Source organism: Bos taurus, chromosome 11 (genome assembly GCF_002263795.3).
Source record: "Bos taurus isolate L1 Dominette 01449 registration number 42190680 breed Hereford chromosome 11, ARS-UCD2.0, whole genome shotgun sequence".
Taxonomy (NCBI): domain Eukaryota; kingdom Metazoa; phylum Chordata; class Mammalia; order Artiodactyla; family Bovidae; genus Bos; species Bos taurus.
In genome coordinates, this window is record NC_037338.1 from 82,902,878 (window position 1) to 82,922,766 (window position 19,889).

Below are 19,889 nucleotides of genomic sequence, written 5' to 3' on the forward strand. Positions count from 1 at the left end.
AGCACTCCCAGCTTGCCCCGCGTGACGCAGCGCCGGAAGTGAGTGAGCACTTCCGGCGGCCTCCCCTTCGCCCTGGCATCTCCGCGGTACTCCTTTCCCCGGTTGTTCCTGCAGTCATGAAGGACGTACCCGGCTTCTTACAACAGAGTCAGAGCTCCGGGCCCGGCCAGGCCGCCGTGTGGCACCGTTTGGAGGAGCTTTACACCAAGAAGTGAGCGCCGAGCCGAAGGGCCGTGGGCCTCCTGGGATAGGAGAGCGACCTAGGGGACGGGGTGGGCCTTGATCTTGGTGGACTGAGGGCGCTCGGACCCGTGTGGATTGAATGGGGACAAGCTAGACAGAGAAGGTGTGCTGAGGGACCCGGAAGGCAGGACCGAGGAGGGAAAAGGGTGACATCCCACAGGACTGAGGAGGAGAGCCAGACTGGGTTTTGGGATCTAGCGTTCACTGCCTTCTGGACCTGTGACTGAACAGATACCGATATCTTACATTTAGCCTTGTCATAACCTACTGTTATTTTTCTCAGCAGTCTGGAGAAACAAGACAAACCAGAGACCAGTGCATTTTTTTGCCCTGTTGATTCTGCCACCAGTGACCAGTGGTTGCTGGCGTGCAACCCCTTCTCCGCGTGCCATGGCCCCTGCTTCCCTTGCGTTTCATATTGGGCTTTGTGCACCTAGAAAGATCTTAGAGTGTGGGTTTGTTTAGAAACAGGATGAATTTCAGAACAATATCAGTTGATAAACAGCAACCTCTTTTTAAATACAGAATAAAATGTTAGCCGTGGGTTAGTGATTTTTCACAGGAAAACACAGCTCTTGTAATGCTCCCCTGTTAACAACCTTAGCCTTTAGCATTGTGTCTTTTGCATGGATATTCACTATGTGTTTTGATGATAGCAGCCTTCTGCTATTAGCAGATTTTGAGGGGGGAAAATATCTTGGTTTTTGGCAAATAATTGCTTGTGTAGCCCTTTGTACTTTTAGTGCATTTTACTTGCATTCTTAAGAATTAGCCTCTGGTTTCAAATGCGCTATGTCATTGTTTTAGAGATTTTCTGTATTAGCTCATTCAGTCCTTCATCCTATTCATAGATGAGGAAACTGAAGCTCAGTTTAAGCTCCTTCCCTGAGGTAGTCAGCTACTAAGTAGAAGAGCCAGAATTTCAAATTCCATACATATGATTCCAAACTTCTTGTTTCCAGTCAAGGCTTGCAGTAACCCTTTGAGGTAATCTAGAAAGATGTTCTCCATTTATAGCTGAGAAAAGAAAGTGATCTCTCGGTGACGTAACCATTGAGTGGCAGAGACAGGGGAAGAACTAAGCTTTAAAAAGCATGTGCTCTAGCTTTCTTGTGGTAAACATTAGAGACGACGAGTGTTGTTATCTGATAGGACCATCGAAGGTGACGGCGTCTGTGACTGGCGTTAGGTTGTAGGTCTCAAGAGCCTTGTGTTTTTCAGGTTGTGGCATCAGCTGACACTTCAAGTGCTTGATTTTGTGCAGGACCCCTGCTTTGCCCAAGGAGATGGTCTCATTAAGGTAAATGATTTGCCATGCCATGTCACAGTATTTAAATATGCTCAGGTACTTTTTAAAAATAAAAGGTGGACTTCTCAATTATATATATATATGTCTACTCAGCAATCACTTTATGTCAGGTACCATTCTGAGTGCTTTACACATTTATTCATCTACTCCTCATAACAACATTGGTAGATTAGTACTACTGCTGTTCTGTTTTTCTTATGTAGAGGCAGACACCAAGAGCTTAAGTGACTCGTCATAGATCACAGCTGATAAGTGACAAAGGAAGATTCAAACATAGACATTCTAGCTTCTTCTAGAATCCCAGCCTTGTCGACATCGGTACTTGTCGACAGATGTTACAACTGCCATCGCTCCTCTTCCCCTCCCCCACTGACTCTGCTTGTTTCCCTCAACACTGTCCTGGACAGCGTGGAAGACGTGCTTCACTGGGAGTGGGAGGCTCAGTACCATGGAATGCTGCTTAGTACCATGCTGCCTCTAATAGAGCCTTGTAGAATTTTGTCAACAGAAAAACACAGTCTGCCGGAGCCTTTCCCAGATCCCCTGCTTTCCACCCCACAAACCCCTCCCTTTGCCCAGATTTGTATACTGGTAGACTACTGACTCGGAGAAGGCAATGGCACCCCACTCCAGTACTCTTGCCTGGAAAATCCCATGGATGGAGGAGCCTGGAAGGCTGCAGTCCATGGGGTCGCTGAGGGTCAGACACGACTGAGCGACTTCACTTTCACTTTCATGCATTGGAAAAAGAAATGGCAACCCACTCCAGTGTTCTTGCCTGGAGAACCCCAGGGATGGGGGAGCCTGGTAGGCTGCGTTCCATGGGGTCACTGAGAGTCGGACATGACTGAGCGACTTCACCTTCATGCATTGGAGATGGAAATGGCACCCACTCCAGTGTTCTTGCCTGGAGAACCCCAGGGACGGGGGAGCCTGGTGGGCTGCCATCTATGGGGTCGCACAGAGTCGGACACGACTAAAGTGACTTAGCAGCAGCAGACTACTGACTTGATGGACATGAGTTTGAGCAAACTCTGGGAGTTGGTGATGGACAGGAAAGCCTGACCTACTGCAGTCCATGGGGTCACAGAGACTTGGACTTGACTTGAGCGACTGAACTGATCTGGGACTACTCTTTGAAATCTTTCCTGATATCTTTCTCCTTGATGCCTTTCTCTTGGATTCTGAATGAATCAGAGGTGTATAAATGCATTGGAACTGAAAGCTAGTTTGTAATGATTGTTTCAGTTATTTGCTTTAATGGTACTTATAGTGAGGCTTACCACTTTGACATTCCACCATCTGGACTTCTAAGGTTTTCTTGTGGTTTATGTCTATCGGTTTGACATTTTACCACTCAAAGGAACTTGTAACCTTCTGTAAGCCTGGAGATTTTGCTGGCCATGCTATCTTCTGGATTATGTGAAAAAATGATAAATTAGAGCTGTCTCAATAGTTATTCCCTAAGGTTCTATATCTTAGTAGTGGATAACTCATAACTGCTCTTTTTTTTTTTTTTTTGCTCATTTCTATTGTTTGGTTTCTTATCTTCAAATCACTTTCACCTCATAGCAAAATATTTGCTCAGCCTCTTGGGAATGTGACATCATATTTAGGTCAGTAGATTTGTTTGCTATTTCCTTGGACAAAATAAAATTATTGGGCCCCAGCCCTCCTCATTCTCAGATAGATAGTATTGATAAAAATGCAAATTAATCATCAAAAAGGAATAGGGGGGGTTTATTTGAGCCAAATTGAGGGTTATAACCTGGGAGACAGACTCTCAGAATGCTCAGAGAACTATGCAACATGTTAGGGTAGAAACCAAGCCCCGGTCAAAAGCACAGTCATACACATGTGAGACACAGGGCAGTGCGTCAGAATGACGTCCTGATACTTTACATACAGTCCATCAAGGATGCACGGCCAGGTAGGGTCGTAGACAGAGAGCAGCAAGTCCCCTTGACCACTACAGAGCTGGAAAAACACGCCCTTCACTTAAGAAGTTACACTGTGGGAAGAAAGGAAGCATCGGTGTTTGTGGTGGAGCAGGCGCCCTAGTGCAGGTGCGCAGTGCAGATGAGGGGGCAGGAGGCCCAGAGCAAGAAACGCACGTGGTTTTTCTTGTCCTGCTTAAAAATATGAATTGTTTGTATTCTTTATTCAGTTTTAAGTTTATATATTTTAGTGTTTAATATAAATTTATTTCATCAGTAGTAGTCATGAATTTTCAGTCCCCAGAAATAATTTTGACTTTCTAGACTTAGTGAACTTTTTGCCTTAGAGAGCTTTTTTTTTTTAAGTAATTTCATAAATCATAACATATCAGAGAAGTTGAAACACTCCCTCTTAATGATAAAGGTATCTTTCAAATTGTTGTCTGTAATGAAAAATCCACTTTATTACATTGACTCTTTGCTAGGTGCCTGATATGAATATCTAACTGGCTGCTACAGGTTTGTTTTTCCCCCTAAGTTTTATTGAGAAATAATTGACATCTGTGGACGTGAGTTTGGGTGAACTCCAGGAGTTGGTATGGACAGGGAGGCCTGCCGTGCTGCAGTTCATGGGGTCACAGAGTCACACACAACTGAGCGACTGAACTGAACTTTGTTTTAGTTTAAGGTGTCCAGTGTAATGATCTGATGTACATATGTATGCAAAATGACCACCACAGTGAATCTAGTTAGCATATCACCTCACATTGTTCCTGATTTGTTTTTCTTGTGATGAGAACTTGTGAAATCCACTCTCCTAGCAACCTTCAGGTGTACGGTGCGGAGCGGTTAGCTGTCGTCGCCGTGCTGTGCGCTGCACTCCCCAGGACTTAGGTATCTTATAGACAGGAGTTTGCGCACTGACCTGTTCCACCTCCACCCCTGCTTCTGGCAGCCACCATTCTGCTTTCTGTATGAGTTAGCTTCTTAGGTTCCACGTATAAGTGAGGTTAAATAGTACTTGTCTTTCTCTGACTTATTTCACTTCACATAATGCCCTCAAGGTTCATTTGCGTTGTCATAGATGGCAGGACTTTCATTTTTTAGGCTGAGTGATATCCCATTGTGTATATGTATTAACCACATTTTGTTTCACAGAGACATTTCCATTTTTCAGTCTTCATACCCAGGGGAACTTTAAATGCTCCTTAGCCAAAGTTGACTTGTCTGAAGGTTCCCTCTCCCAGCTTTGCCCATACGAGGCACTCCCTTTGCCACCCTGTTGCCCAGCTGTGAGCTCAGAGGTTGTCAGCAGCTCCCCTCTGTGTGACCTGCCCACACTGAGCAGGTCTGCAGTTCACTTGCAGATTTCTCAGACACTCTGTCACCCTCACTGCCTTTGCTCCTGTCTCTTCTGTCATGACTACTCATGGCCTCAAGCTGTTCTGTTTCCTCAGTCCTTTTCCTTCCCGTCCTCTTTGCATCCAGCCATGTGTATAAAATACAAATGTGGTTGTACGTGTCCACTGGTATCGCTTTGACTTTAGGATAGAGACCGAGGCCCAGTCTCTGTGTCCTCTGAAGCACTTCTAAAACATAACGCAGACTGGTATCGCTTTGACTTTAGGATAGAGACCGAGGCCCAGTCTCTGTGTCCTCTGAAGTCCTTCTAAAACATAACGCAGACTGGTATCGCTTTGACTTTAGGATAGAGACCGAGGCCCAGTCTCTGCGTCCTCTGAAGTCCTTCTAAAACATAACGCAGACTGGTATCGCTTTGACTTTAGGATAGAGACCGAGGCCCAGTCTCTGTGTCCTCTGAAGTCCTTCTAAAACATAACGCAGACTGGTATCGCTTTGACTTTAGGATAGAGACCGAGGCCCAGTCTCTGCGTCCTCTGAAGCCCTTCTAAAACATAACGCAGACTGGTATCGCTTTGACTTTAGGATAGAGACCGAGGCCCAGTCTCTGCGTCCCCTGAAGTCCTTCTAAAACATAACGCAGACTGGTATCGCTTTGACTTTAGGATAGAGACCGAGGCCCAGTCTCTGCGTCCTCTGAAGCCCTTCTAAAACATAACGCAGACTGGTATCGCTTTGACTTTAGGATAGAGACCGAGGCCCAGTCTCTGCGTCCCCTGAAGTCCTTCTAAAACATAACGCAGACTGGTATCGCTTTGACTTTAGGATAGAGACCGAGGCCCAGTCTCTGTGTCCTCTGAAGTCCTTCTAAAACATAACGCAGACTGGTATCGCTTTGACTTTAGGATAGAGACCGAGGCCCAGTCTCTGCGTCCTCTGAAGTCCTTCTAAAACATAACGCAGACTGGTATCGCTTTGACTTTAGGATAGAGACCGAGGCCCAGTCTCTGTGTCCTCTGAAGTCCTTCTAAAACATAACGCAGACTGGTATCGCTTTGACTTTAGGATAGAGACCGAGGCCCAGTCTCTGCGTCCTCTGAAGCCCTTCTAAAACATAACGCAGACTGGTATCGCTTTGACTTTAGGATAGAGACCGAGGCCCAGTCTCTGCGTCCCCTGAAGTCCTTCTAAAACATAACGCAGACTGGTATCGCTTTGACTTTAGGATAGAGACCGAGGCCCAGTCTCTGCGTCCTCTGAAGCCCTTCTAAAACATAACGCAGACTGGTATCGCTTTGACTTTAGGATAGAGACCGAGGCCCAGTCTCTGCGTCCTCTGAAGCCCTTCTAAAACATAACGCAGACTGGTATCGCTTTGACTTTAGGATAGAGACCGAGGCCCAGTCTCTGCGTCCTCTGAAGCCCTTCTAAAACATAACGCAGACTGGTATCGCTTTGACTTTAGGATAGAGACCGAGGCCCAGTCTCTGCGTCCCCTGAAGTCCTTCTAAAACATAACGCAGACTGGTATCGCTTTGACTTTAGGATAGAGACCGAGGCCCAGTCTCTGCGTCCCCTGAAGTCCTTCTGAAACATAACGCAGACTGGTATCGCTTTGACTTTAGGATAGAGACCGAGGCCCAGTCTCTGTGTCCTCTGAAGTCCTTCTAAAACATAACGCAGACTGGTATCGCTTTGACTTTAGGATAGAGACCGAGGCCCAGTCTCTGCGTCCTCTGAAGTCCTTCTAAAACATAACGCAGACTGGTATCGCTTTGACTTTAGGATAGAGACCGAGGCCCAGTCTCTGTGTCCTCTGAAGTCCTTCTAAAACATAACGCAGACTGGTATCGCTTTGACTTTAGGATAGAGACCGAGGCCCAGTCTCTGCGTCCTCTGAAGCCCTTCTAAAACATAACGCAGACTGGTATCGCTTTGACTTTAGGATAGAGACCGAGGCCCAGTCTCTGCGTCCCCTGAAGTCCTTCTAAAACATAACGCAGACTGGTATCGCTTTGACTTTAGGATAGAGACCGAGGCCCAGTCTCTGCGTCCTCTGAAGCCCTTCTAAAACATAACGCAGACTGGTATCGCTTTGACTTTAGGATAGAGACCGAGGCCCAGTCTCTGCGTCCTCTGAAGCCCTTCTAAAACATAACGCAGACTGGTATCGCTTTGACTTTAGGATAGAGACCGAGGCCCAGTCTCTGCGTCCTCTGAAGCCCTTCTAAAACATAACGCAGACTGGTATCGCTTTGACTTTAGGATAGAGACCGAGGCCCAGTCTCTGTGTCCCCTGAAGCCCTTCTGAAACATAACGCAGACTGGTATCGCTTTGACTTTAGGATAGAGACCGAGGCCCAGTCTCTGCGTCCTCTGAAGCCCTTCTAAAACATAACGCAGACTGGTATCGCTTTGACTTTAGGATAGAGACCGAGGCCCAGTCTCTGCGTCCTCTGAAGCCCTTCTAAAACATAACGCAGACTGGTATCGCTTTGACTTTAGGATAGAGACCGAGGCCCAGTCTCTGCGTCCCCTGAAGTCCTTCTAAAACATAACGCAGACTGGTATCGCTTTGACTTTAGGATAGAGACCGAGGCCCAGTCTCTGCGTCCTCTGAAGCCCTTCTAAAACATAACGCAGACTGGTATCGCTTTGACTTTAGGATAGAGACCGAGGCCCAGTCTCTGTGTCCCCTGAAGCCCTTCTGAAACATAACGCAGACTGGTATCGCTTTGACTTTAGGATAGAGACCGAGGCCCAGTCTCTGCGTCCTCTGAAGCCCTTCTAAAACATAACGCAGACTGGTATCGCTTTGACTTTAGGATAGAGACCGAGGCCCAGTCTCTGCGTCCTCTGAAGCCCTTCTAAAACATAACGCAGACTGGTATCGCTTTGACTTTAGGATAGAGACCGAGGCCCAGTCTCTGTGTCCCCTGAAGCGCTTCTGAAACATAACGCAGACTGGTATCGCTTTGACTTTAGGATAGAGACCGAGGCCCAGTCTCTGCGTCCTCTGAAGCCCTTCTAAAACATAACGCAGACTGGTATCGCTTTGACTTTAGGATAGAGACCGAGGCCCAGTCTCTGTGTCCCCTGAAGTCCTTCTGAAACATAACGCAGACTGGTATCGCTTTGACTTTAGGATAGAGACCGAGGCCCAGTCTCTGTGTCCTCTGAAGTCCTTCTAAAAGATAACGCAGACTGGTATCGCTTTGACTTTAGGATAGAGACCGAGGCCCAGTCTCTGCGTCCTCTGAAGCCCTTCTAAAACATAACGCAGACTGGTATCGCTTTGACTTTAGGATAGAGACCGAGGCCCAGTCTCTGTGTCCCCTGAAGTCCTTCTGAAACATAACGCAGACTGGTATCGCTTTGACTTTAGGATAGAGACCGAGGCCCAGTCTCTGTGTCCTCTGAAGTCCTTCTAAAACATAACGCAGACTGGTATCGCTTTGACTTTAGGATAGAGACCGAGGCCCAGTCTCTGCGTCCTCTGAAGCCCTTCTAAAACATAACGCAGACTGGTATCGCTTTGACTTTAGGATAGAGACCGAGGCCCAGTCTCTGTGTCCCCTGAAGTCCTTCTGAAACATAACGCAGACTGGTATCGCTTTGACTTTAGGATAGAGACCGAGGCCCAGTCTCTGTGTCCTCTGAAGTCCTTCTAAAACATAATGCAGACTGGTATCGCTTTGACTTTAGGATAGAGACCGAGGCCCAGTCTCTGTGTCCTCTGAAGTCCTTCTAAAACATAACGCAGACTGGTATCGCTTTGACTTTAGGATAGAGACCGAGGCCCAGTCTCTGTGTCCTCTGAAGTCCTTCTGAAACATAACGCAGACTGGTATCGCTTTGACTTTAGGATAGAGACCGAGGCCCAGTCTCTGTGTCCTCTGAAGTCCTTCTAAAACATAATGCAGACTGGTATCGCTTTGACTTTAGGATAGAGACCGAGGCCCAGTCTCTGTGTCCTCTGAAGTCCTTCTAAAACATAACGCAGACTGGTATCGCTTTGACTTTAGGATAGAGACCGAGGCCCAGTCTCTGCGTCCTCTGAAGTCCTTCTGAAACATAACGCAGACTGGTATCGCTTTGACTTTAGGATAGAGACCGAGGCCCAGTCTCTGTGTCCTCTGAAGTCCTTCTAAAACATAATGCAGACTGGTATCGCTTTGACTTTAGGATAGAGACCGAGGCCCAGTCTCTGTGTCCTCTGAAGTCCTTCTGAAACATAACGCAGACTGGTATCGCTTTGACTTTAGGATAGAGACCGAGGCCCAGTCTCTGTGTCCTCTGAAGTCCTTCTAAAACATAATGCAGACTGGTATCGCTTTGACTTTAGGATAGAGACCGAGGCCCAGTCTCTGTGTCCTCTGAAGTCCTTCTGAAACATAACGCAGACTGGTATCGCTTTGACTTTAGGATAGAGACCGAGGCCCAGTCTCTGTGTCCTCTGAAGTCCTTCTAAAACATAACGCAGACTGGTATCGCTTTGACTTTAGGATAGAGACCGAGGCCCAGTCTCTGCGTCCTCTGAAGCCCTTCTAAAACATAACGCAGACTGGTATCGCTTTGACTTTAGGATAGAGACCGAGGCCCAGTCTCTGTGTCCCCTGAAGTCCTTCTGAAACATAACGCAGACTGGTATCGCTTTGACTTTAGGATAGAGACCGAGGCCCAGTCTCTGTGTCCTCTGAAGTCCTTCTAAAAGATAACGCAGACTGGTATCGCTTTGACTTTAGGATAGAGACCGAGGCCCAGTCTCTGCGTCCTCTGAAGCCCTTCTAAAACATAACGCAGACTGGTATCGCTTTGACTTTAGGATAGAGACCGAGGCCCAGTCTCTGTGTCCCCTGAAGTCCTTCTGAAACATAACGCAGACTGGTATCGCTTTGACTTTAGGATAGAGACCGAGGCCCAGTCTCTGTGTCCTCTGAAGTCCTTCTAAAACATAACGCAGACTGGTATCGCTTTGACTTTAGGATAGAGACCGAGGCCCAGTCTCTGCGTCCTCTGAAGCCCTTCTAAAACATAACGCAGACTGGTATCGCTTTGACTTTAGGATAGAGACCGAGGCCCAGTCTCTGTGTCCCCTGAAGTCCTTCTGAAACATAACGCAGACTGGTATCGCTTTGACTTTAGGATAGAGACCGAGGCCCAGTCTCTGTGTCCTCTGAAGTCCTTCTAAAACATAATGCAGACTGGTATCGCTTTGACTTTAGGATAGAGACCGAGGCCCAGTCTCTGTGTCCTCTGAAGTCCTTCTAAAACATAACGCAGACTGGTATCGCTTTGACTTTAGGATAGAGACCGAGGCCCAGTCTCTGTGTCCTCTGAAGTCCTTCTGAAACATAACGCAGACTGGTATCGCTTTGACTTTAGGATAGAGACCGAGGCCCAGTCTCTGTGTCCTCTGAAGTCCTTCTAAAACATAACGCAGACTGGTATCGCTTTGACTTTAGGATAGAGACCGAGGCCCAGTCTCTGCGTCCTCTGAAGCCCTTCTAAAACATAACGCAGACTGGTATCGCTTTGACTTTAGGATAGAGACCGAGGCCCAGTCTCTGTGTCCCCTGAAGTCCTTCTGAAACATAACGCAGACTGGTATCGCTTTGACTTTAGGATAGAGACCGAGGCCCAGTCTCTGTGTCCTCTGAAGTCCTTCTAAAAGATAACGCAGACTGGTATCGCTTTGACTTTAGGATAGAGACCGAGGCCCAGTCTCTGCGTCCTCTGAAGCCCTTCTAAAACATAACGCAGACTGGTATCGCTTTGACTTTAGGATAGAGACCGAGGCCCAGTCTCTGTGTCCCCTGAAGTCCTTCTGAAACATAACGCAGACTGGTATCGCTTTGACTTTAGGATAGAGACCGAGGCCCAGTCTCTGTGTCCTCTGAAGTCCTTCTAAAACATAACGCAGACTGGTATCGCTTTGACTTTAGGATAGAGACCGAGGCCCAGTCTCTGCGTCCTCTGAAGCCCTTCTAAAACATAACGCAGACTGGTATCGCTTTGACTTTAGGATAGAGACCGAGGCCCAGTCTCTGTGTCCCCTGAAGTCCTTCTGAAACATAACGCAGACTGGTATCGCTTTGACTTTAGGATAGAGACCGAGGCCCAGTCTCTGTGTCCTCTGAAGTCCTTCTGAAACATAACGCAGACTGGTATCGCTTTGACTTTAGGATAGAGACCGAGGCCCAGTCTCTGTGTCCTCTGAAGTCCTTCTAAAACATAATGCAGACTGGTATCGCTTTGACTTTAGGATAGAGACCGAGGCCCAGTCTCTGTGTCCTCTGAAGTCCTTCTAAAACATAATGCAGACTGGTATCGCTTTGACTTTAGGATAGAGACCGAGGCCCAGTCTCTGTGTCCTCTGAAGTCCTTCTGAAACATAACGCAGACTGGTATCGCTTTGACTTTAGGATAGAGACCGAGGCCCAGTCTCTGTGTCCTCTGAAGTCCTTCTAAAACATAATGCAGACTGGTATCGCTTTGACTTTAGGATAGAGACCGAGGCCCAGTCTCTGTGTCCTCTGAAGTCCTTCTGAAACATAACGCAGACTGGTATCGCTTTGACTTTAGGATAGAGACCGAGGCCCAGTCTCTGTGTCCTCTGAAGTCCTTCTAAAACATAATGCAGACTGGTATCGCTTTGACTTTAGGATAGAGACCGAGGCCCAGTCTCTGTGTCCTCTGAAGTCCTTCTGAAACATAACGCAGACTGGTATCGCTTTGACTTTAGGATAGAGACCGAGGCCCAGTCTCTGCGTCCTCTGAAGCCCTTCTAAAACATAACGCAGACTGGTATCGCTTTGACTTTAGGATAGAAACCGAGGCCCAGTCTCTGTGTCCCCTGAAGTCCTTCTGAAACATAACGCAGACTGGTATCGCTTTGACTTTAGGATAGAGACCGAGGCCCAGTCTCTGTGTCCTCTGAAGTCCTTCTAAAACATAACGCAGACTGGTATCGCTTTGACTTTAGGATAGAGACCGAGGCCCAGTCTCTGCGTCCTCTGAAGCCCTTCTAAAACATAACGCAGACTGGTATCGCTTTGACTTTAGGATAGAGACCGAGGCCCAGTCTCTGTGTCCCCTGAAGTCCTTCTGAAACATAACGCAGACTGGTATCGCTTTGACTTTAGGATAGAGACCGAGGCCCAGTCTCTGTGTCCTCTGAAGTCCTTCTGAAACATAACGCAGACTGGTATCGCTTTGACTTTAGGATAGAGACCGAGGCCCAGTCTCTGTGTCCTCTGAAGTCCTTCTAAAACATAATGCAGACTGGTATCGCTTTGACTTTAGGATAGAGACCGAGGCCCAGTCTCTGTGTCCTCTGAAGTCCTTCTAAAACATAATGCAGACTGGTATCGCTTTGACTTTAGGATAGAGACCGAGGCCCAGTCTCTGTGTCCTCTGAAGTCCTTCTGAAACATAACGCAGACTGGTATCGCTTTGACTTTAGGATAGAGACCGAGGCCCAGTCTCTGTGTCCTCTGAAGTCCTTCTAAAACATAATGCAGACTGGTATCGCTTTGACTTTAGGATAGAGACCGAGGCCCAGTCTCTGTGTCCTCTGAAGTCCTTCTGAAACATAACGCAGACTGGTATCGCTTTGACTTTAGGATAGAGACCGAGGCCCAGTCTCTGTGTCCTCTGAAGTCCTTCTAAAACATAATGCAGACTGGTATCGCTTTGACTTTAGGATAGAGACCGAGGCCCAGTCTCTGTGTCCTCTGAAGTCCTTCTGAAACATAATGCAGACTGGTATCGCTTTGACTTTAGGATAGAGACCGAGGCCCAGTCTCTGTGTCCTCTGAAGTCCTTCTGAAACATAATGCAGACTGGTATCGCTTTGACTTTAGGATAGAGACCGAGGCCCAGTCTCTGTGTCCTCTGAAGTCCTTCTAAAACATAATGCAGACTGGTATCGCTTTGACTTTAGGATAGAGACCGAGGCCCAGTCTCTGTGTCCTCTGAAGTCCTTCTGAAACATAACGCAGACTGGTATCGCTTTGACTTTAGGATAGAGACCGAGGCCCAGTCTCTGTGTCCTCTGAAGTCCTTCTAAAACATAATGCAGACTGGTATCGCTTTGACTTTAGGATAGAGACCGAGGCCCAGTCTCTGTGTCCTCTGAAGTCCTTCTAAAACATAATGCAGACTGGTATCGCTTTGACTTTAGGATAGAGACCGAGGCCCAGTCTCTGTGTCCTCTGAAGTCCTTCTGAAACATAACGCAGACTGGTATCGCTTTGACTTTAGGATAGAGACCGAGGCCCAGTCTCTGTGTCCTCTGAAGTCCTTCTAAAACATAATGCAGACTGGTATCGCTTTGACTTTAGGATAGAGACCGAGGCCCAGTCTCTGTGTCCTCTGAAGTCCTTCTAAAACATAATGCAGACTGGTATCGCTTTGACTTTAGGATAGAGACCGAGGCCCAGTCTCTGTGTCCTCTGAAGTCCTTCTGAAACATAACGCAGACTGGTATCGCTTTGACTTTAGGATAGAGACCGAGGCCCAGTCTCTGTGTCCTCTGAAGTCCTTCTAAAACATAATGCAGACTGGTATCGCTTTGACTTTAGGATAGAGACCGAGGCCCAGTCTCTGTGTCCTCTGAAGTCCTTCTGAAACATAACGCAGACTGGTATCGCTTTGACTTTAGGATAGAGACCGAGGCCCAGTCTCTGTGTCCTCTGAAGTCCTTCTGAAACATAATGCAGACTGGTATCGCTTTGACTTTAGGATAGAGACCGAGGCCCAGTCTCTGTGTCCCCTGAAGTCCTTCTGAAACATAACGCAGTTATTTCTTTGGTGCTTTCGCGCATGTTTGTTCCTGTCTGGAATGGTGTCCCAACTACCCCGTCACATCAAATTTGTCCGCCTCTTACTGGTCTTCATTCCTTAAGGCTCAACTATCAGTTTCTGAAATAACCTTGGCAATCTCTTTCATGGGCTAGTCCAGCTGTGTGCTTTTTTCCCTTGCTTTGTAACTCACAGTGTTGCCATTTGTTTCCAAGTCTGGCTTCTCCACTAGGCCAGAAGCTCCTCAGAAGTTCGGTTTTCCTCTGACACATTCTGTGCTGTAGTACTTAGTAAACAGTCTCAGTTAAGTGCTCAAGTGTTTGCTGAGTGACTGTGATACTGGATAATGGGACATAATTAGCCTGCAACTTTCTGACTTCTGTTTAGTTAGTGAGCCTTTCAAACGGATAGTCTGTTTTATTCAGAGTACTTTGGAGGACAAATAGATGAGTTGGTCCTTGGGAGAGTCTCATGGGACAAGGTTCTAATTCTAAACGCTAGGGAAAAAAAAAAAAACTCTAGCTTTTTTCAGTAGTTCACTGGTGATGGTTTTAAAATCTTTTATCTATTTGGCTGTGTCGGGTCTTAGTTGTGGCACTCAGAGTCTTTCTAGAGTCCTGAAGAATCTTTGTTTAGGAACACAGGCTCTCTAGTTGTGGCACAAGCTCAGTTGTTGCAACACATGGGCTTAATTGCTCTGCTGCATGTGGGATCTTAGTTCCCCAACCAGAGGTTGAACCCATAACCCCTGCGTTGCAAGGTGGATTCTTAATGCCTCGACCACCAGGGAAGTCCCTAGTGGTGATCATTTATGTGAGCTTAATAAGCCCCAATTTGGGTCTTCTGTTACTCAGCACATACTTAGGCAGTGCCTGCTGTGTGATGGGTATCATGCTAGTGTCTGAAGTCTTGATTTTGCAGAATGAAAGACATCCTATAATTACTCTCCATGTTTTGGTTCCACAGCTTTATGAAAACTTCATCAGTGAATTTGAACACAGGTAAAATTCTTTTGTTTGTTTTTGTTTTTGAAAATGAAGACATTGATTTGTTGACGTTCAAAGACTGGGTTTTTATTTCAGGGTGAATCCTTTGTCCCTGGTAGAGATCATTCTACATGTAGTTAGACAGATGACTGGTGAGTCTCACTTTGTTTCATAAAGGAGCAGATTCTAATGATAATTAAAATGATCTCAAAGTATAAGTTAATTGAGCTTTTGGATTTCAATAGACATAAAATTCTGAGTTTTGTATTTTATGGTCTAAGCCTAAAGGTTATCCCACCTGTAAAGATGGATACTTTACAGGTTCAACAAGACACTCTGTTGGCGATGCTTCTGACTTTGGTCTTTCTTTTCTAGATCCTAACGTGGCTCTTAGTTTTCTGGAAAAGACTCGTGAGAAGGTAAACGTGACGTCTGAGCCAGATCTTTTAAAACATGTGAATTACAGCCTGTGTCTGTGCCCACTGTTCACCACTCTGGAGACCAGTGTGTCCGTAGTCATGCACGTTAAGTCAGTGTGCAGACACCTTCCTTGTTACTCCACTGCCCACACTTCTGAGGTCCCTCATTTCTGATGTCTTTAGGTGAAAAGTAGTGACGAGGCGGTGATCCTGTGCAAAACCGCGATTGGAGCTCTGAAGCTGAACATCGGTGACCTGCAGGTTACAAAGGTGAGGTTGCCACAGTACAGATTGATGGTCGTTTAAAACTGTAAGGGGGGAATCCTAATGCTCCTCTTCGTTTATTTTTAAATAATTTTAAGTTACAGGAAAGTTGCAAAATAGCACAGAAGACCCTCCTTTGCCCTCACCTCAGGTTGCTGTTCACATCGCTCCTCTTTGCCCCGCCATTCTGTGCTGTGTGTGTGTGTGTGTCTGTGCTGTGTGTGTGTGCTTGTAGGTTCTTTTTTTTTTTTTTTCCAAAGCCGCTTAAGAATAAGTTGCTAATATGATGCCTGTTACCCTTAAACAGAGTTCTCTCCCTTGTGAGCACGTACGTCCAGCAGGATACCACACAGGATGAACTGAAGTTTTACATTTTAATGTAGCCAAATTTATCAGTCTTTGTGGCTTATGCTTTTCACCTTGTCATACGTCACTTGATAAACGTTTAAGTTAGAAAGCATTCTTGCTTCCTGTGTATAGGAAACTATCGAAGATGTTGAGGAAATGCTCAGCAACCTCCCTGGGGTGACATCCGTTCACAGTCGTTTCTACGACCTCTCCAGTAAATACTATCAAACGATTGGAAACCACGCGTCCTACTACAAAGACGCTCTGCGGTTTCTGGGCTGTGTGGACATCAAGGATCTGCCAGGTAACATGACCAAAGGGCTGTGTCACATGAGGAGCTCGCTCACATGACCTAGCAGTTGTGACATGCCTGAGGCACCTGATCTCAGAAATTACCCAAATGTGTGCATTTCTTCTAGAAGAAAGCCCATGTGCTCGGAAGCGTTGTTTGAGCCTTAGTTTTCGCATTTGTTTTCAGCCTTTAATTCGTTGACAGGGAGGCCGACCCTCACAGCCCCTTCACTGTCCCTGCTCCGGAACTGCTCCTTTCTGTGGTTTGCGTCAGGGAGAGGCAGAGTGATGTGGACGCCTTGACCCCGGCAAGGCGCCGTGATGGCCCTGAACCTGGGACTTTAGTCATGAAGCAGAAGTGCTGCACCCAGGGCAGCAAATCGCAGACGTCTCCCAAGGGTTTGGGGGTGGAAGAAAACTGACCAGCGACTTTGGGGATAGTGCAAGAAACACGTGTTTACAAGAGAACTTCTACCCTATTTTAACATGCATTAGATGCTGCACAGTATACCATTGAAGCTAAGGAGCTCAACAGCTCCTAAAATTGTTAGTGCAGTTTTAATTGCTACATTTCAAGAAAACTGTATTGGAAAAAGCAACTAATATGGTCAAAAGAATAAGGGGACAAAATGTAGGTTAATTCTAGTCAAAAGAGGCTAAACGTGGTGGCCCTAAGCTGGATAAGAAACCGTGCTGCTTCCACAGCAGGCAAGCGGGGTGAGGAGCACACCCCCCCAGGAAGAAGATATAATGAAAACACAAGTAGATTCACATACAGTTAGGTAAAAATAAGCAACGAATGCCTTTCCTACCAAAGCTGTATATATGGTTCCAGGTACAGTCTGAGTCAGTCCAGTACTTAAAACGAGATAACTGATGTTACGGCTTGTAATATAACCATTACAGAAAACAGTTTGTTTTTTATGGGAGAATTCTGCGCAAAACAGAACTGAGTCTTAGGCCTGGAGTGTGACTGGAGCTGTGTTGCCGCCGTAGTGTCTGAGCAGCAGGAGAGAGCTTTCACGCTGGGACTGGCGGGACTTCTTGGCGACGGAGTTTTCAACTTTGGCGAGCTGGTACGTGGACCGGGGGCACAGCTTCCTGAGCCCGGGGAGGCTGAGCTACTGTCGCCGACCATGTCTGTCCTCGCAGCTCATGCACCCCGTGCTGGAGTCGCTGAGGGACACGGACCGGCAGTGGCTGATCGACACCCTCTATGCCTTCAACAGCGGCAACGTGGAGCGATTCCAGACCCTGAAGACCGCCTGGGGCCAGCAGGTCAGTCCCCTGGGATTGGCTGTGCGCCTGGGGTCACTTTGCTGTCTAACCCTCACCCTTCCTGCCTTTGCTTGTGCCGAGAGTCCTCTCGAAACACCAGCATACGCCTTGTGGTCCTGCCCCCTGGTGTTCGTGACAGTGGCACAAATCTTACTTTGTGAATTCTTTGTCTTGGAAAATCCTGGGTCTTCAGCTAAGCACTCTTGTAATAATTTCCTGAGAAAAGTGAAGTTCGAATCACTTGAAGCTAATAATGAGCCTCAGTGATCTAAAGTGGGAAATATTGGGGCTGCCCAGTTTCTTTTTCTCTGTTGACGACTGTAGAAAGAGTTTCAAACCCAGGCTAGGTAACCGATGTTGCGTTGCTTTACAGCCTGATCTAGCAGCCAACGAAGCCCAGCTTCTCAGGAAGATTCAGTTACTGTGCCTCATGGAGGTAAGCAGACCCAGGGCCTACGTGGTGACCTAAGACCCTGCCGGGAGCCGTGGGGCCCTGCAGACGCTGAAGGCCCTCGGGGTGCAGCTTAAGCTGTGGTGGTGGTGGTTCTCCTGCCCCGCCCCCCAGCCACCTCTGCTCTTCCTCTGCCACCACTTGCTTTTTTAGTTTGTATTTGAGCCTTAGCTTGGGTGACCCCTGCTCAGGGTGGGACTCCCCGTCCACCTGTGCTGAGAGAACTGCGGCCTGCCTTTGCTGGTCTGCCCGCCCTCTGTCCTGCCCTGGAACGTAAGCTTCTGGACCACAGGCACTTGGTGTTTCTGGCTCGTTGCAGGGTTGCCCGCTCCACATCCAGCCCTGGCACGTGGCAGCCTCAAGTACTCGTGCAGGAAATGAGCAATGACTGTTCCAGAAAGTGACCATAAAGCCTATTGCACCTTTTTGTCTAAGAATGGGAAGCTTAGTCTGAGTTAAGATAAGATATGTGACTAATACTAAGAAAATTTTAGTATCTGGAGTACTGATAAGGTCTATGTTTTCAGAGCAAGTATTGACAAAAATATCTTTATCAGTTCTCTGACATACGAAAAACTTTTTTCAGATGACTTTTACACGACCTGCCAATCATAGGCAACTCACTTTTGAAGAAATTGCCAGAAGTGCTAAAATCACCGTGAACGAGGTATGTGGCTTAGACTCGGGGCTGCAGCCCAGAGCTTCACTGTGAACGAGGTATGTGGCTTAGACTCGGGGCTGCAGCGGAGCTGCTTCCTGGGCTCCGGACTGCGGTGTGAGCTCGCCGCCCCTAGGCTCAGGTCACAGAGACACTGAGCTGGACTCCCCTCGTGTTTCACAGCTGGCAGGGTCCACGGGGATGTGCGTGTTGGCGCCAGAGTGTCTTACACAAGCCCCTCTATGCGCAGGTGGAGTTGCTGGTAATGAAGGCCCTCTCGGTGGGGCTGGTGAAAGGCAGTATTGACGAGGTGGATAAGCGGGTTCACATGACCTGGGTGCAGCCCCGCGTGCTGGATTTGCAGCAGGTAATGTGCTTGAAATACAGAGTTCACCTTCCTGGGTGTTTGGGGTTGTGTCTGTGCTGTCTTTAGTTTCATTTGGATGGAAGCCATTTAGGAATAAAGCATGGTTAGATGAGAGATTTCAGAGAATGAATTACTGCTCTATGGACTAAGGGCTTTTCAAAGAATCTAATTGAATGCCAGCTTGAGATCTGAACCCTGCGTTCAAAGCTTACTGTGATAGCGGTGCTAGTTGTGCCTGATGATGGCTTTTAATCTTAAAATTGGTACTCTGATTAAATATTCTTCTGGATCTGTGATTTGAGCTAAAATCTGTCTTATTTATATTTTCTGGAAATTTAATCCTCTGGATTTCCTCCATTCTCGCCTGTTTTCTTTCATGCAAGTTTTTTTTAATGTCCTTCTGGTAAAAATTGACTGGGACAATCCCATCTCACACACCCAGCTCCCCCAGCTCAGATGTCCTTTTTAATAATGCTGCCCTAAAGAATTAGATGGGCATTTAGGACTGCCCCATCAGCTGCTATGATTCCCAAGTGCCTTAACACGCGTGTGTCCTGGCTTGCACACAGATCAAGGGGATGAAGGACCGCCTGGAGTTCTGGTGCACCGACGTGAAAAGCATGGAGATGCTGGTGGAGCACCAGGCCCACGACATCCTCACCTAGGCCCCGGGCCTCAGCCCGTCCGTGGAGAGGTGTTGCATGGCGGGTGGCCCAGGCAGCAGGAAGACCTGCGTTTAATCGGGGGTGGGGGTGGGAGTCAGTTTGGAGTATGGACTGTTCTTCCTGGGCCAATTGCCACGGAGGACTGTCATTGACGACGGAGCCAGCCATAGGCAAAAGCCTCCTTTGTGGATGCTGCTGTAGCCCTCAGTGGAGAAGGGTCACTGGGGCTCAGGTGAGGCAGCGGGAATGTGTGGGTACCTCCAGGAATGGGGAAGAAAACCCCTCACAGGTGGAGGGCACCCATTCCCGCACTGGCCTCCACTGCACCCACATGTGTGAATGGCTTCTCCAATGCAGCTTGAGGACGTTTCTGTAATAAATGCCTTGCTCTGTCCTTTTTATGGTTCTGTTTCCTTAGGCTTAGCTCCCAGGTCAAGCCTATGCCTGAAGTGGTTAAAAAGCAGGAGATGGAACCTGGTGGAAATTTGGCTTTGGTTCTCACTGTC

At 47.4% G+C, this 19,889-nt stretch overlaps 2 protein-coding genes across 2 annotated transcripts in view; both read left to right on the forward strand.

Annotated features, from left to right (window-relative positions):
- NBAS (NBAS subunit of NRZ tethering complex) overlaps positions 1-19,889 on the forward strand; it is a gene marked incomplete in the record, with an annotated part of 468,052 nt that overhangs the window by 163,585 nt on the left and 284,578 nt on the right.
- PSMD13 (proteasome 26S subunit, non-ATPase 13) lies at positions 32-19,777 on the forward strand. Its single transcript, NM_001024532.2, is given in 13 exon segments — positions 32-211; positions 1,465-1,543; positions 14,623-14,657; positions 14,739-14,794; positions 15,018-15,061; positions 15,245-15,331; positions 15,806-15,977; positions 16,961-17,040; positions 17,117-17,242; positions 17,616-17,678; positions 18,280-18,360; positions 18,602-18,718; positions 19,288-19,777. Coding segments are annotated over 13 exon segments (1,131 nt in total). The 5' UTR covers positions 32-116; the 3' UTR covers positions 19,384-19,777.